Here is an 18,608-nt window from a genome sequence, read left to right on the forward strand (position 1 = left end):
CAAAGGTTGTGAAAGGAGTGTCCAGGTGTGAGGCTTCATCTCCGGTTAACGTAATGGAGAAAGCTCACAAACAGGGTGTCAAGTCAGAGGGGGAAGGATCTGACGGAGAAGACACAACTGCTGGCCCAAATGGGTCAGTAGGGTTTCAGGTCACAAGTGCGTGGAAAAGTGTCGCACAGTGTGATTCTGGGAGTGTTGAAGGGGTTCAACAGGTGCCTGGGAAAGATGCCGGGAAGGGGCACAAGGCAAAGGGGAAGGTGTTGAACTCAACAAGGTCTTGTCAGAATGGTTCGGCAAGAGGGGGTGTTGGGTTTGGAACTTAACAGGTTAAGTTGTTCCCATGATGCCTCAGCATTCTGACGTCAGCTTTCGAAGCTGGGAGGAGCTGGGAGGAGTTTCGTTTACTCTGTTCCCCTCTGGTCTCTGAGAGAAAGAGGTCGCAGTTTGTCATGGCTGCGGTGAGCCCAGGAGATTCCTGGGGAATGTCGGAATAAAGAAACTGTAAATAGACAAACCGGGCTCTGTGTGTTTGTCGGAAGCTAAGTGAAGCTACGTGACAGTTTTCACCGCTGTGTTCAACTCTGCTGAGGCGTGACTGGAGAGCTACTGGAGACGGAGCTGAGTGGCGCAGCTCGGAGGAAGTGTGCCGGACCGGCCATAAAGAGCTAATTGGGGACCGTAAATCAATTAGCGGGGTCACGCCAATAAATCAATTCCGCACCAGCACAAAATAAGAGGAAAGCAAATTAAAAGTTGCTCATAATAGCAATGGCTAAAAAGTAGGAAATGCCTCACTGTGTAATTTCATTACCAAAAATAGCTAACAATAGAAAAAGAGAGTGAAATCTTATCCTTTTGTTCCTCGTAAATTATTAAATAAAAGTAATGGATGCTGTGCATACAAAGCTCCTTCTTAAAGCCTCTTGTAAATGGGTGCTACCAAAAGCAATGGCTCAAGGAAGAATCCTCCTCATAAAGTATTTAAAAGGCTTACTGCTTGCTCCTTGAAATAAATAGTTGGAATCCATTAAGTTAATACATGAGGTTTGTATTTTTTAAAAAAGAAAAAAGCAGATTACTTTCCTGCTGATTGTACATTCCAGTCATCATTAGAAGATGAAAAATTAACATATTTCTTATGCAGTACAAGGAAAATAAGTTGTTTCGTAAGGACTTTGATAAGCGGAATAATTTACAGTATCTTTTCTAATAGTAAGGTTGCATATTTGCTTTATATCATGGGAAAATAAATCCTATTTAGTATGCATGTCCCAAACAGGACAATTTCAGTGAGACTGTTAGTTCCTATAATGTATAATATTAGGATTATGTTTATATAAAAGAAACTATAGTTGGTTATTTGGTTATCAGTATATGGGTGATTGCAGTCTCAAGATCTAAGGGATGATTTCAACTAATGAGTCTTGTCAGTGTAAGCCCAAGCAAAGACTTCATGTCCTCCTCTGTGTGCCCTTTATGCCCCCCCCATTGGCTTTCAGGGGCCAAAGAGAACAACCCAGAACAGCATGTACGGTAAGGACAGGGAGAAGGTGGCAGAATGCTTCTTTATTTGCAACTCATAGTTGTTGTTAAGATTGGCATACCTATGGATCAGCTGCTTGAATGAAGTACCTCAGTAATGACCACTCCCACATCAAATGGGGTTGCCCTTTGCGTGGTCGCGCGCAGCAGCCCCCCCCCCCCCGGTATCCCAGTGCGACTTCTGATAGTTCAGGCTGGCTTCATCCTCCCCAGGCTGGATACCTGGAGATCTCCACCTACCTCAGCCACCTACCTCAGCCAGGGGATTAGCCAGGTAAGGAGAGGGACCATCCTGCCCACACAACGGAAGGTGAATCTTACCACTTTTCCAGAGCTTCTCCCGCCCTCCCCTCCCTCAGTTAAGTTGTCTTTTGCAGGTTAACCTCTTCTTCACAGGTATGTCAGGGTCGCTGTTGAAGGGCCAGAAAGGAATTTCCCTGCTTTGGCAGGTTTTGCCTTCCCCGTAGCAAAACGTCACAACTTTGGTGGTTTCGAGCCTTGGGCAGAATCCTTTAGTCTATCTTCCTAAATGGGGGGGGGGAGCGGTGACCCACGCCCCCCTTGCAGCGGTGATCCCAGGGTTCCCCTTTAAAGGGGTCTTGAGGGGAAGCATTGGCCATATGCCAAGAGGTTGTCATTGTTCTCCTCTGTGACGGCGGCAAAATGGGGGGTGGGCTCTCTGCTTGAACATATGTTCTCCAGAGCCAGCCCAATCCCCACACATTCTGGATAACCCTGAAGTCTCCCATATCCCCAGCTGGGTACTGGGAAGGATAAACACCCAATGCCTGAGCCAAGGTCTCCCTACATCTGAAACTTAATAAAGTTGTGGCCAATTTTAATCCCATAGCACGTTGTCTTGAGTCGTTATTCCACTCGGGAGTCGTCTGGGCTTAGGAGGGGCTCCACCTGTCCACGCAAAGGGAATAAATTTTACAGTTTTGGTCTAGGTTTAAAAAAAAGAATAGAGACACTCCAAAAATCAGAAAATTCCATTCACATGTTTCCAGCTGTGGCACAGTTTTTTTGAGAAAGATCATACAGTAAGCTTTGTTTGTATCAAAGCAGATGTTACGAAACATGTGGAACAGCTGATAACCATTCAGTGCCTATTTCCCCCAAAAATTGTGTGAGGGTTTATAGCGGATACAGTCATGATTTACTTTGAATTAAGATGAGAGTTACAGAGATAATACCTTGAACTCTTGTGACATATGCTTAAAAGAGCAATTTCAGCAACTATCATTGCCAAAGTTTTGGAATTGGGTTAGTAAAGAATACCCAGAATTGGCAAGTCTGCTGCTCATCATATTGGCCAGTAGGGCACATAATTTTCCTAAGTGTAAATATGCCCTTAGTGACACTAAATGACAAGCAATGGTGAAATAGATTTATAACAGTTCAAAACTGTACTGTACATGTTTACTCTGAAGTAAGTCCTGAAACTTAGTCCCAGATAAGAAGTGCTACAGGATTGCAGCCCACATTGCTAACTCAGTTTAAAAAGTAATAACAAGAAGGAAGGAACGCTGTGCTAATGTTCTAGAGCATGGGTAGGCAAACTAAGGCCCGGGGGCCGGATCTGGCCCAATCGCCTTCTAAATCTGGCCCGAGAACAGTCCGGGAATCAGCATGTTTTTACATGAGTAGAATGTGTGCTTTTATTTAAAATGCATCTCTGGGTTATTTGTGGGGCATAGGAATTCGTTCATTTCCCCCTGAAAATATAGTCCGCCCCCCCACAAGGTCTGAGGGACAGTGGACCGGCCTCCTGCTGAAAGAGTTTGCTGACCCCTGTTCTAGAGGAAATCAACCTGATTGTGTCACATCCATTTTCTTCAGGAGGGCTTCTGTGGGCAGCATGGATTATTCATAATTTTCAAATCTGAAGATTTCTGCACACCTTCGTTTTGTCATAACAAAGGTGCCAAATTAATAACTGTGAGGGCAGATGGGTCATTGGAGAAGATAAGTAAAAATAATTAAAGCAGCATTAACAAAGAAAACATTGTGGTATTGGTAGCATAATACGCATTCCTGTTTTTCCATAATATGATACAATAGGAAACAAAAACAATTACAAAGTTTTCCAAAGCTACAGCAATCCAGAACAAAGTTAAAGTATTGCTACAGGTCTATAAGTGTCCACGGTGTTCCCACTGTTTATTCACTCAGAGCTATTGCAGTTTTCATATTGTCAGTTAAGAGGTCTTACACATCTGTTTTGAAGCATTCAAGCAGCCATTAGTCATATGAAGTTGCTGACTTACTTATCTTGTATTCTAAAAATTAGAATTTATCAAGAAGCCACATTTTATTGATTGCACGGGGGGGGGGAATTATTCTGTGCCACAAAATGAGAAAGAGATACAGTTGTAATAACAATTTTTAGCAAATAAAAGATACAGTACTGTATCTGTATCTTTTCCCCTATGGGGAGAAACACAGCTTAGAGAGGGAATGTTTTGCATAGAAAAAAGCAGAATGGAAATGGTTAAGGAGCTATATTTCCTATTTCCTCATTCCTCTACACAGACTTGTAGTCTCTTGTGTATGAACACTGGGGAGGAAAGCTACCCACACACCTAGTCACCTCTAGTTTTAGCGTTGTTGTTGTTGTTGTTGTTTATTACCCACTCTTCACTCTTAAGTTCCCAAGGGGGTTACAATATTAAAATACAATATTTGAAACAGTTTACAATTTACAATTAGAACCTACTGAGAGTAGATGCATTGGAGCTATTTTCAGGTGACATTTTTGATAGCAATTATTTTACTCAAGCTCATTTTTCTATTTCCTTTTAAAACAATAATTGCCTATAATGAGTAAATATTAGGATACAACTTCATTGATCAAAGCAGTAGGGTTCGCCTTTTACCAACACAGTGCAAATGGCTGTTAGTGCTGTTCCTTGTATGAAAAGAAACTAGGCAACAGAACAATGATTTGCAAGAACTTCAGAATTGACTAAAGAGACTGTGATGGTAATGGTTATTATGATGATTATATGCCATGCACTGGAAAGGTTTCTTAGTTTTGAGAGCAAGTTGGCCTGGGAGAGTGTTCCAAGCATGCTCTCCCCGCTTCTGACATTGTTCTGCTTGTTTAGCCCTTGTAAGCGACTGTAGGTGTTCAGTACTGCTGAATGTCATCCGAATGTCAAATGCAAAAACCTTTGATCAGTTTGCCAGCATCTGTTTTGTCACTTTTTCCTCCAAGTGGGTATTTTTTATTATTAGTATTAGCAAACATTTAGAATAGCAACACAGTATTAGGCATATAAAATAGAACTGAAATTATTCATGTGCAGTAGGCATACAATATAAATAACCTTGTCAGAAAGCAATACTCAATGGAGAGGCAGTTTGATGGAGCAGAAAGAATAGCTGCTGTGAGACAGTAAACTATAGTAGTTAGCACCAAGCAGGTGAATCTGTGGTGATTCAGGAAAGGGGAGAAGGAAAAAGAGAAGGTTTTTCTGGTGTATGTGCTGGAATCAAAGAAGGCACAGTCAGTGGGTAGCGGCAAGGCAGGGAACAAAGAAGCTGAGTAGCAAGAGAGCTTCTATAGAGGGGAAAGAAAGAAAAGAACAAACACTATGTGTAGAACAACATATTTTCCCCGCAGTCTGCTACTGTTGTTCGCACAAAGTAGGGGCACATTTATTGAGCTCCACTTCCTGGATTTTATAGATTGGAACCAATATGTCTCATTTAAGAGGTAGAAAAGCCCTTTGCAGATGTTCATATTTTGTGCACAGTGGGTGGCTGGTGTCCAAATCATGTCAGGCTGCTGATATTCATGACATTTGCATATGGATTCTGTGCAGTTAGAAGCCAAAGAACATAGGCCCAAACCTATATGATCCACATCTTATCTTTGTGGTATATACCAGATGTGCTTTACACATGTAGGAAGATATGCAGATATCAAGCTGAGTGCACTATGGGGACAGTAGGGGCAGCAAGAACCCTATTTCATCAATGAGGCATACAGATTGAACATCTGCACAGATTGTGTCAGAAGCAACTGGGTTATATGTGATTGTTCAGGATCCCAGTCATATGCTGCCCTGCCCTCTTCCTGACTAGCATCCCTCTATGTTCATTCACTTCTTCGATTGCCTTGTTAATGAGAGAGCCCGTGATCCACTGCTAGAACTTTGTAAGGTTAGCATGTTAGGGGTCCTGAATTCAATTCTTGGCATCTCCAGTTAAAACGGCTCTCAGATAGCAGGGCTGGTAAGACCCTGGAGGGCTACTGCCAGTCTGAGCAGACAACCCTGGACCAACAGGTCATCGGTCTGAATCAATACAAGATCACATCCTAATTTTCTTTGCTAATCCATACAGAAGCTGAATTCGAGTGTGTCACATTTCAGAGCCTGCCTACTTCGTAATCGAAGGTTTCCCCATTCTTATCCCCTTCAACAAACTGAATCAAATTATGAATCCAAATTCTCTGAGGTATATGAATGTATGAATGCCATTCAAACAGGGGACAGTCCACTGTAAAGTAAGATACATGGCCACCGTACAGTGAAGATTAAAAATGCCAATTGGAGAAAATAAATTCAGCTATTCAAAGAGCTTTCGGAAACTTTTGTTTTCTAATTAGCAATAGTTATGGAAAATACTATGTAGAAATAGCTATTGACACAAAAGATTGTGTTCTTTACAGCGTGGAGGCAGGGAGGAATAATTATAACAGTGTTCTCTGTAATGTTTCATTTAATTAAAGGGGCCTTTTGAGAACAATACAAAAACAGAATTTTTCTCCCAGACTCAAGGTTTCTCATGGTACATTTGGTATGAATGCTATGAATGTCAATAAGGAAGCTTCAACCCATAGCTCTTTAACAGTCCATAGATAAAAAATCCAGTGTCTACTATTTCTTGTAGTTACAGCCAGCCAGAGCATCCTTCTGTTTCGGAAGGTGCCCAGAAATAGCACATCCTGTTAAAAGCCTTGAATTATTTATGATATAAGAGGTCTTCAAAAGTGCAAGACTGCAAAATTGCCATTTGATTTTCCTTTGCAATGCTGTGTTTGTTTACATTGACCCCCATTTAAGAGGTGCTAAAACAACTGGGATATTGGCCAAGGTGTTTTCTTTTCTTTCCATTTTTGTGCTTCACAATTTTGGAATACCTAAAGCCAGGGGGAAGGTTCAGATATTTCCACATGAACCTGCACACATGCAAGCAATCAGTAATTGTCAGGATCTGGGCCATGTATCTTTGCTTCCTTTGTTTCAGACAGTAAAGATGTGTGTTCTTATTTTTGTTGATAAGAACCCATTGACCACCACATTAGTTTCTTTAAAAGAAAAGGGGGGAAGGTTACCTATTTCTATCTTATTATGAAGGCAACCTTTAAAGAAAATTAAAACCCAAAAGAAATCAATTCATACCTAGTCAAAGCAGTGTTGTTTTCCCCCAAAATCACAGTTACTGTTAACAACATCACCCGCATAGATGCACAGATGTGAAAACTATACATGATGTACCTTGCCTAATGTAGCACATGCTGTGCTGTTCAGTTCAAAAGCAGAGGTACTGACAGAAACGATGCAAGGAGAGTCAAACAGTTCAGCACCTGCTGTTCACTTGGTGCATGAAATCATCAAGCAGCCTTGAGATCCTAGAGAAGTTTACCCACTGACTATGAAAAAGGACATTTTAATCACAAAACCTTATCCCATGCCCTCTATAATTTGAGTAATCAGTCCTCTTCCTCACAAAGAGCCAATATAAACACAGCAAATAATTACATAATTCTAAAAAGTCAACAGAGAGGCAGATTTTATGGCAAATTTTTACATATAGTCTTCCATTTCTAAGCAACTTGGGTATTGTGTGGAAATGCTTGGATAACTGTCGGGAATAGGTTTTAGTGCTACATCTTCATATCCGTGAAGAGAGCTGGGATAGCATAGGAGAATGTGTGTTGGGATTGACCCCAGAAGACTTGAATTTGAAATTCTTCTCTGCCATACTTGTTGGCAAGCCACTGTATTTAGCATCAGTCCCCAGGAAATGTTAATGTTACCACGGAGATGAAATGAAGCTGTACAGCATAAGAAGTGCAAAACGCTTTGTACATTAAGACAATGAGCTTTGCAAGCCCAGCTGATCTTCTGAATACTTCCCACCACCCTCCAAAAACAACCCCTTGCACTGCCCACAAATTGCTGTCCTAGCTTGGTGCTACTCTGGGGGTAGCATTTTATATAGCACATGGGGCTGCTGTCCTGAGGTGCAGGGAATAAAAAAATGAATCCACTGCACCTAAAAATGCACCTAAAAATCCTTAAAATGCTGTAGAAGTTGTAATAAAAAACAAGCTTGTATTCCCATGCATCTCATTCGACATTAATCAGCCTTTTCATACTTCATTCTAGAATTGCCTTTACTAGGCAACAGTAGTTCATTTTAATTTACTTGACAGTGAAACCACAGCCTACCAATCACCAAGTTCTCTTATTTGGAAGTTCTGTCTTTGTGTGAGCAGGTGAGAATTCCTAAAGAATGAAACATTCCCTTTGCCTTACCTTCTCTTTATTATCTACATGAATGTGTATGTCATATGCAGGCATTGCAAAAGTAGGGCTCTATTCAGCCAGTGGGAAACCTCCAACCTGAGGGCCTAATTTGGCCCATCAGGCTTCCCTATTTGTCCCACGTCACACCCACAATGTGACATCAGGTATAGGACAGGTAAACCTGAGAGGCCAAATTGAAAAGGAAGGTTCAGGAGTTCACTCTAAGTACACTCCTTTCCAACCACTGGTAGAGTTTAATGCTTTTTGAATTTGAGACATTCTTCTATCAGCCTGCAGTAACTGAAAGAAGTGTCAGATTGCAAAAGCACCAATTCTGAGGAGGAAAGGAAGAAATGGGGGGAGCCATTTAGAATGGGCTACTAATTCTTTCTCCCATTCCATAATAATAATTTTACTATTTATACCCCACACATCTTACTGGGTTGCTCTAGTCACTCTGGGCGGCTTCCAACATATATAAATAACATTTAAAAAATTAAACATAAAAAAACTTCCCTATACAGGATTGCCTTGAGACGGCTCGGGTCAGATAACTCCATACCCTCCAACATTTCTCCAGTGAAAATAGGGTCGTCCTAAGGAAAAGCAGGACATTCTGGGATCAAATCAGAAACTGGGGTGGCTTCTCTAAATCAGGGATGGCCCTGGAAAATAGGGACATTTGGAGGGTCTTCTTTTTAATATATCCAGTGCATTTTCAGAGATTACTGAACTGAGGAGAAAGAGGGAACATATGCTTCTTTTACAGTACACAGAAGAGACTTCCCGCAGAAGCTGTGCTTGGACTATTAGGCAGAATGTTCCTATAATCCCAGCACTAGCAATTGCTTGTACCCCAGGACAACAGTCAAACTAATTTGGATGCAATTTAGCCAGATGGACACACTTTATTTACATGAGATTTGAATGCTAGGAGCAGTATTTCTTAGTAAACATCTATTGTGATTGGTTTCTTCCTGTGAACCTGTAGCTAAAATGAAGTGCTTAAGGTGATCTAGCTGAGTGTTCAATTAACATGCAAAACTAAGAAATAACCCTACTAGACAATTTTGGGACTGTTTCAGATTTAAAGGGAAACTATGTATAATTATTACATGTTTTTACAGTGGTACCTCAGGTTAAGAACTTAATTCATTCCAGAGGTCTGTTCTTAACCTGAAACTGTTCTTCACCTGAGGTACCACTTTAGCTAATGGGGCCTCCCGCTGCCGCCGCACGATTTCTGTTCTCATCCTGAAGCAAAGTTCTTAACCTGAGGTACTATTTCTGGGTAAGTGGAGTCTGTAACCTGAAGCGTCTGTAACCCGAGGTACCACTGTATTCTAAAATTTTCATAGGGTGCTTTAAATTTATGTGAATGTGTTTAAGGAACGTACACTTAATTCCTGAATGCAAATTCTTTAGATATTAAGGTTACTATAGCAACCTTAAGAAATTCAATATTTTAAAATTCTGTTTATTCTGAAATATTTTTATCTCATCTTTTGTATGATCCATGGAATTCACAACAGCATTTTGAAAACAAAAGGCTGGATCTAGAGGTCACGCCTGCTGGGAAGAGCATTCCCTGAGTGGGAGGTAGCATTCGGTGCTGCAGGGAATCAGTAAACGTTTCCCACCACCCACCCTGCCAGCAGGATCTGTTCACGGGTTAAAAAGCCTTTTCACCCACAGATGGCAAAGTCTGAATCTAATCCCAAATCCAAAACCAGTCTGGAAGGTAATAGAGGGCCCAGGCTCTGAAGGGTTTAAATGTTTAGGTCTGACACCTTGCACTCGATCCAAAAGCTAATAAGCAGCCAGTTCCAGCCACTAAATGATCAACAATGCGCATCCCACATGTGTTGGACTGGAACCTGGAGATCAGGGTTAAAATCCCCACTCGGGCATGAAACTCACTGGGTGAACTTGGGCCAGTCACTCTTTCTTAGCCCAACCTACCTCATTGGGATGCTGTGAGGATATAGCGAGGAGGGAAACATGTAGATGACCATATCACAGACCTGGGCTGTTTTTTCAGCCAGACCTCAGTTCCGGCACCTCTCAGGTGGGAGTCATTGCCATTCTCTTATAGAACAAGGGAGATGTTCGTGGTGAGTTCCAGTACCTCTTTTTCTATAAAAATAGCACTGTCATAGACCATAATCATTTGTCCATCCAGACCAGTACTGCCTGACAAAAAAACTCTCTAAGGTTTCCAGCAGGGGTCATTCCCGTCACCTGTTACCAAGTTCTTTTTAACTTGAGATGTCATTGGCCTTGGGGCCTTCTGTAGGCACCCTGGGGTGGCTTGAATGATGGTCAGGGGTGCCACGGGCAACACTGGCCTCTGTCCTTTTTTTCTTCCCTCTCTCCTCTGATGCCTTCTTGCATCTCTGCCTCCCAAAGGCTTGCACAGCTGTTTGTTGCAACAGCCCTGGTTACAAGCTCAGCATGTGAATGGTGCCTCTGGGGCTGGTCAGAAGGTGCTGGCTGTCAGGAGCTGAGGTGGCCTTGGAGTAAACAAGCAAGCAGGCGAGGGAGCCTAGTCAGCCAGTCCACCAGCCTTGCTGTTGGGAATGGACAGACAAGTCCGAGGTCCCTGTGAGGCAGTGTGAGGAGGCACCTCTCTTTGGGGCAGCAGGGGCAGCTCAGAGACCAGGGGCTGCAGTAGCTGCTGCCCAGAGGACGCCCAAGGAGAGGGGAGAGGGGAGGAGGCTGAGGGAACACTCCACAAGGGAGGATATTCAAAAAAGGGTGAGAAAAAAGGGGTGCCGCAAAAGGAATGTAGTTGGTCAAGGGAGCCAAGGATTCAAAAAGGTTGAAAATCTCTGTATTATGGTATTCATTATGCCTCTGAACACCATTTGCTGGGAATCACAGGTGGGGAAAGTGCTGTTGTGCTCATGTCCAGTTCGCAGGCTTCCCATAGGTATGTAGTTAGCCTCTGTGACAGGGGGCCATGGGTGCTTTGGCACCCACAATAATATATCAGTCAGTGGACAAAGTTTAAGCCCTTCAATGCAGGCACCCACAATCTTCGGTGTGAGGTGGCACCTGTGCTCTGTGTGAACAGGAGGCCTGGTTAGATGGGCCATTAGCCTGATCCTGCAAGCTCATCTTAGGTTCTTATGCTCTTTTCCCATGAGCAAGAGACAGATGGCTTTGGAGGAAACAGCCTTGCAGTATTCATGGTTAGCAGATATTATGGGGATACAAAATCAAGCACACAAGACTCTGAAATCCAGCAAGCTCTCTCAGCAGAGCAAAAAAAATTCCCTGTGCATTCCTAGCAGCTACTAAATCATATATTTTTGCAATACCCCTCCTACCACCCACATGTCCTATGCATTACAGTACATTCTGTATGGCTAAGGACAGAGATATTTTAAGGGCTTCTTACTACAGCCACCTGCCTTATCTATGCTAGTCCCATTCGCTTGCAGGCTCTAATATGCCTAGAAGAGAAGCCAATTCCTTCACAAAGAAAGGGAAAGGTGGCATATAAATAACTCATTCAGAACCATGACTGTTGCGAAATGAAATCATTTTTTCCTTTATTTTTTAAAAAATCCTTGTAATAGTAAATTATTTAGTTGAATAGATAAAAAGAAAAAGAACTAACCAGGGTTAAAACACATATCAAAAAAGAAAAGAAAGCATTACATAGGTCTGTTTATCTCTGTTCTCATGCTAAGTACTATTTCAGTTTTACTTTTCTGATGAGAATGTTCCACAATACATTGTTAAAGTAGCACCTAATAGGTTATAGAATATAAACATAAACATATTGTGAGTAAGATATGCTGATGACATACTAATGTGTCATTGTCATCGTTATCATCACCCCAGATGATGATGATTTAATATGATATATGGTCAGGGACCGATGACCTGATGATATATTGTTCAAAGAATTATACATGTATATAAAACTGGAAAGAAACTTGGCTGATTTATAGGATGAAAGGTCCCTTGATTCTATATCTAGGGTATGCTTATATATTACACCGTCCCAAGGTGCTGGAAAATGTTTTAGAGGCCTGTGCAGTACTGTAGCAAGTTGCATTGTATGAACTGGATTCTAAGATGCTGTAAATCAGACCAATCTCTACAGACCTCTGCAGCACACATTAATTTAGCAGCAGCCAACATAACTGAATACAACAGTATTCGTTAAAAAAAGATAAAAGAGCACAGATAAAGAGTTACCCTGAAAGTGTCTCCCATTCAAATACCTGAAACTGATTCAGTTCTACAGTATTATTTCATCCCAATTTTATCTACATTTCCATGCCAAAGTTTTCATGATATGAGTAGGTAGCCATGTTGGTCTGACGCAGTCAAAATTAATTAATTAATTAATTAAAAACTTGTCCAGTAGCACCTTAGAGACCAACTAAGCTTGTTCTGGGTACAGTGGTACCTCTGGATGTGAATGGGATCCGTTCCGGAGCCCCGTTCGCATCCTGAAGCAAACGTAAGATGTGACTGCGCGTGTGCGTGGGTCACGTTTCGCCGCTTCCGCGTATGCGTGTGACGTCATTTTGAGCGTCTGTGCATGCGCGAGCGGCGAAACCTAGAAGTAACGCGCTCCATTACTTCTGGGTCGCCGCAGAGCGCAACCCGAAAATATTTAAGCTGAAGCGTATTCATCCCAAGGCATGACTGTATAAGCTTAGTTGGTCTCTAAGGTGCTACTGGACATTTTTTTTCATGATATGGTCACTCTATGATTAAACAATTTGCCAGTGATATTTTTCAGTGAACTACAGTATTTGCCCCTTTGTATATAGAAAGCATCAATGTTTGTGGCTCAGTGAACTAGAAGTAAGATAAATTTATATACGTCTCTAGCTATGTTGATGTGCCATACAAAATAGAGACATGAAACTCTTTTGAGGCTTTGGTATGGTCTGTCATTCCATCGTCTTAGACAGTTCACCGATCTAAACAATTAACTCTAAGAGGCAGTTAGCAATTATAAGCATCTGGGATGAGTGTTAATCTCCTTTAGGAGACTGAAACTGATTTTTCCGGCTGAGTCTGGTAGAGTGTGCAGAAGGAACAGGAAAGCGGTAGATCTGGATGTTGAAGGTGAATCTGGCACCATCTGTGGGTGGTGCAAAAACCAAGAATAAGGATAGTTTTCACCGGCTTCCTATACTTAGCATTGCTCTGTCCCATTCACAATCTGTTGACTGAGGGAAGAACATCCTGCTAGGCTGCCTGTGGTTTACAGTTCTATTCCTTTTACTGATTCTCACTGGCTCGGGATTTTCTTAGGTAGACCAAAGTTGTAGTAATGGCCTGAGACACTTCGTTTTTATCCTTGGCATGCCCTTTGTGTGACAACTCTGAAAAATGGCTGAAGCCCACAATATCTCAAATACAACCTCTTCCCATATTAACCGACCTGGACTCTGCAACCATCATCTGAGGCCCCCTCCACGAGAGGTCTGGAGAGTTGCAACACGAGAATGGGCCTTTTCTGCAGTAGCTCCCCATTTGTGGAATGCTCTCCCCAGGAAGGTTCGTTTAGTGCCTTCATTATACATCTTTAGGCACCAGGTGAAAATGTTCCACTTCAACCAGTCCTTTGGGTGATTAATATTCTATGGCCTTTTAGTTTTAACTATCTAGTGTGTGCTTTTCCCCCCTGTATTTTTATCTTGGGAACTGCCCTGAGATCTTCGGATGAAGGGTGGCGTATAAATTTAATTAATAGTAATAACAGTGGACTATGTGGCAGTGCTGCTAACCATCTCTCAGAAGTCGCAGCTTGTAAGGCTTGATACGGTAATATTGCATTTCATTTTCATTTTTTCCTCCACCTTTCTCAACATATTTAAATTTTAATATAGTATTGAGAAAAATGGAGGGGAAAATGAAAATGAAATGCAAGATAGGGCACAACAGAATGGTTCTCCGTCCGTTTCCCAGAATCACAGACCTGCGAGCAGCCTATATTCTTGCTGCTCTACATCTCCCCATCATATTTCAATCGCTTACCTTTGATACTATTGCCCTTTGCTTCATGCTTTCTACATTTGCGCTACAGTCCTGACAGCTCGCATAGTCTGTTGACATGTAATGGCCATTAGAATTACTGAGCATGTTCACTGATTGTCCAGTATCTCCCGAGACAGATGGATCCCAACCCAACCCAGTTCAGTGATATTAGTAGATGTTGTAGCAGAAAAGCTAGTAGCAGTTGGTAGGGCGGCGTTGATCACCTGGCTTCACCAACATGGAGATCGCCACTGGTAACCAAGAAGGAGAGGGGTGAGGCAGCGGGGAGGCTGGTGTGCTGTAGGAGCATCAGATGCCTGGTGAGTGATGTCACCCCATCCTGCCACCTCATACCGGCCATAGCTGTTAGCCACTGGGTAGCTGCAGATATGGGCACATGTGCAACAGTGGAGCATGGTCTCAGCCTTCCTATTTCACATGTGATAATGCTGCAGGTTAGAGAGCTGCAATTTGGGTTTATAGAGAGCTGGACTATGAGAACCAGGAAAACTTTGATTTCAGTCATATGGGTCCTGCTGAAACAATATGCTGCTCTGCTTGAGTGATCTGGCACTCCACTTACTCATTAGATAAGGAGTTTGTGGCAGCACATAGTGGCATCTTGTCTCTGAGCTGCAATCAAGAATAATTCAGGAGGCAGCAGATGAAAACAGACTACATCATAAGCATTTGAATAGTACCATTACTGCTGTGTTATAACAGGAAAGCAACATTAGCATTTCCCCAAGTTCATTATAAATTTAAGAAATGAGGTAAGATGCAGCATGGCTTCAGAAGGCAAGAGGGGAAATGCTTGCTCATATGAAGTTTTCCCATATGAGGATAGTGACAGTTTTGATCGATCGACTGTAGAAATTACATGTTGATAACAATGGATATTTATTTTAATTTGGTGATGGAGCACATTATATACAATAGAGTTTAATAAATATTTTTAATATGAGTATTATCAGAAAGAAGATGCCCAGCAGGGCTAGAGTTTTTTATTACTTTGATCGAGTGCTGGAAATATTATTTTAGCTGTGCAGAAGCAAATGTGCCCTTCTATTATTCATGAACAGATCTTATTTAGTTTCAGCCTTTCACTTTTCTATACAAAAAGTGTAAAAGATTTTTTACATTAAAATATACTTTACAAAAGTAATTAAGTAATGAAGTTTCCCATTCCTGTGCATATAATGACTTACACAAGTAATTCATTGTCTGTATGAATATTAACAATTTAATTTCCTTTTGCTATTAGCCGTAACATAAGAGATTGTCTTATGTCACGATGCTGAGCATGAATAGATGCACCTTTATGAATTTTGTTAATTCTGTTTTGCCATTCCTTTTTCTGTTTGTTTTCCTAATATACAGGAACATTGGTATGTACTTTATTGAGAATAATCTAGGCAGACATTCTTCAGAATGATCAAGTAGGTTGCTTGCCTTGATTGGAAGTGCTACTGCAATTCTGAATTGGAAATTAAGCACACCCTTAAACAGGATCAGAAAAACACATGAAGCAGACATTGATGTAGATGTAGAAAACGTATTCACCGTCCTTCCAATGCACTTGCATCACTCAGGATGGCTGACAAGAATTAAACATAAAACAGTTCCATAAAAGCAATAAAAACAGGCGGAAGATCAAAGCATTCTAAAAATGAGGGTCTGCTGCAGAAAAATCATCTGCCTAGCAAAATAAATACTCACTGGAACAGGAAAGTTTTAACTAGTCAGTGAAAAACAATAAGAGAGTGGGGCAAAGGATTAGAATACTAGGGAGAGCTCTCTGAATTAGTCCAATGTCCCATCTAGTTCAGCATCATGGTCTCACAGTTGCCAACCAGATACCTCCCCTTCAGGCTTTAAAAAAAATATTTTTTGTACTTCTGAAAACCTTGGGGTTCCAAAAGTCTTCTAATGTCTCTCTCTTGGGCATGAAATGTGCCATGTTGGTGGCATAAGCTTTAATGTACTAGAGACAACTTTGTCAGGTGTGTGTATTCTCTTCCAAGCAGTCTTACTCCACAATAAATCTGCAAGTGCTAACCATGTCTGATCAGAAGTATGTCCTATGGAATTTAATGTAAGGTTACCAGATTTTTTTCAATGAATCCAGGGACACTTCATTGAAATGAGTTGGAATGATAGGATTTTGTCAGGGGACTGATTTGTAAATCTGGGAACTGTCCCTGGGAAGCGGGGACGTCTGATAACCTTAATTTAATGTGGTTCTTAATTCCAAATAAGTAGTGTTGAGATTGCAGCTGAAGATGCTACAGGACCCCCTGTTTTTGATGCAGAAGATTAATATAACTCCTTCTTTTTCTAAAGTAACCAAATTTCCAACTTGTAGTACACGCACACACACATATGTATGTGTATACATGTTTTGCATATTTACACACACACACACCCAAACACACACACACCCCTATGATTTTAAGATGCAAAATATGCCAGTTATTTCAGGATAAACCTATACTGCACATATCAATTTCAATGAGATTTCTGCCTATGTGTGCAGAACCACAGCTTGTTTATAACCTACCAAGGGATTTTGGAATATATTAAAAATGAAACCTTAATAATGATAAATGTTAAAGGAAATAATAATTTCCACCCTGTTCAATTGGGTTTGTGTGCTTTGTTTCTGTAGTTATTCTCATTATATTTGATGAGCTTTCAGATATAGCTTAGAAGTTATTAAAGATGCCACAAGATGTGGTCTGATTAATTATATGAATGTTAAAGAACATAAAATGCTCTAATTGTTATACTATTCAAGCAGTCTCAAATTAGTAAATGAGATTTCAGGGGAAAGCTGGTATTTCTGTCAACGGCCAAATATATATTAGATTATTCATTAAAGAACAGAATGCCTGTTCTCAGAACTATATCTTGATAATTTTTCAATGTGTTTTCCAGGGTGGAAAAATTCCCATAAGATGGACAGCCCCTGAAGCAATAGCCTACAGGAAGTTCTCTTCCGCAAGTGACACATGGAGTTATGGGATTGTCATGTGGGAAGTAATGTCATATGGAGAGAGGCCATATTGGGAGATGTCTAACCAGGATGTAAGTATTTTCAGGCAAAATTAGTTTATATAAATGTTCTTGAAAGTGGCAATGCTTACCGCATTGATACTGGATTCAGGGCCGGCTCACCCATGTAGCAGGGTGAGACAGCCACCTCTAGCGACGGATGTGGACCCCCTGGGAGGAGTGGCAGATGCTGCCTCTGCTTCTGCTTCCCCTTCCTCCATCACCACCACCTTTTCTCATTCTGATGCTGATCTTTACTTTCCCCTTCCATTCCAAGGCTGATCTTCACTCTCCCCTTTGATTTCCAGGCTGAGCTTCACTTTCCCCTTTCATTCTGATGCTGATTTTCACTCCCCACCCCATCTCAGCTGGGGGAGGGTCTTTTTGTGTTTCACCTAAGATGCCAAAATATCTTGGGCTGGTCCTGATTAGATGGAATACATTCTAAGTAAAGCCTTTGGTATGTCTAACTAGGAATAACCCTATTACTGTCAGTGGGGCTATTATTGATTGATTATTGAGCACGCACAACTCTGTGTTGGATTGTGGCCATTTTACATGGTTGTGTAGGCATTTGAAGAACTGTCGCTCCTAGCAGAATGGAAAATTAGCTTATCTCTGTAAGGAAATAATCAAGGGTCTGGAAACCAAGCCTTATGAGGAATGTTTGATGGAGTTGGGTATGTTTTGCCTGGAAAAGAGGACATTGATAATAATAACAACAACAGCAACTTTATTTATACCCCGCCCATCTGCCTGGGTTTCCCCAGCCACTCTGAGCAGCTTTCAACAAAAGATTAAAAATGCATTAAAATATCAGTCATCAAAAAGTTCCCTAAACAGGGCTGCCTTCAGATGTCTTCTAAACGTCAGTTGTTTATTTCTTTGACATCTGATGCCAGGGCGGGCGCCACTGAGAGGAGATATAGCCATCTTCAAATATCTAAAGGGCTGTCGAATGGAAGATGGAGCAAGCTTGTTTTCTCCTGCTCCAGAGTAACAAGAAGTTACAAGAAAGGAGATTCCGACTAAACATCAGGAAGAAAATTCTGACAATAAGAGCTGTTCAACAGTGGAATGGACTCCCTCAGAAGATGGTGCACTCCCCTTCAAGGGAGGTTTTTAAGCAGAGGTTGGGCAGCCACTTGTCATGGGTGCTTTAGTTGAGATTCCTGCATAGCAGGGTATTGGACCCTCAGGGTCCCTTCCAACTCTACAATCCTATGATTCTATGAAATGAAAAGGAATCCAGAAGAAAACACATGGCATAATTCTATAACTTAACTTGGTTACATTCTCTTTACTGGTTCTGTCTCCTTTTTGGCCCACAATTTCCTTTGTACAGACTCATACCCACTTTTCCTCTTGTTAAAAGAAATCAATAAAGCAGCTTTATTCATTCTGCACAGATGGTAGATATAAAGCAGGGCTGAGACATAACAGGGACAAATGTAG

The 18,608-nt window shown here is 41.4% G+C and overlaps 1 protein-coding gene across 4 annotated transcripts in view; it reads left to right on the forward strand.

The window, feature by feature from the left end:
* The window catches only part of EPHA6 (EPH receptor A6), a 371,548-nt gene that overhangs the window by 348,265 nt on the left and 4,675 nt on the right, over positions 1-18,608 (forward strand). For all 4 annotated transcript variants that reach the window (XM_081001496.1, XM_081001497.1, XM_081001498.1 and 1 more), the window contains one exon: positions 17,037-17,186. In XM_081001496.1, coding sequence (XP_080857622.1) covers positions 17,037-17,186 — 150 coding nt within the window. The remainder of the gene's footprint in view (positions 1-17,036; positions 17,187-18,608) is intronic.

Source organism: Podarcis pityusensis, assembly GCF_964106645.2.
Source record: "Podarcis pityusensis genome assembly, chromosome: 4".
NCBI lineage: Eukaryota > Metazoa > Chordata > Lepidosauria > Squamata > Lacertidae > Podarcis > Podarcis pityusensis.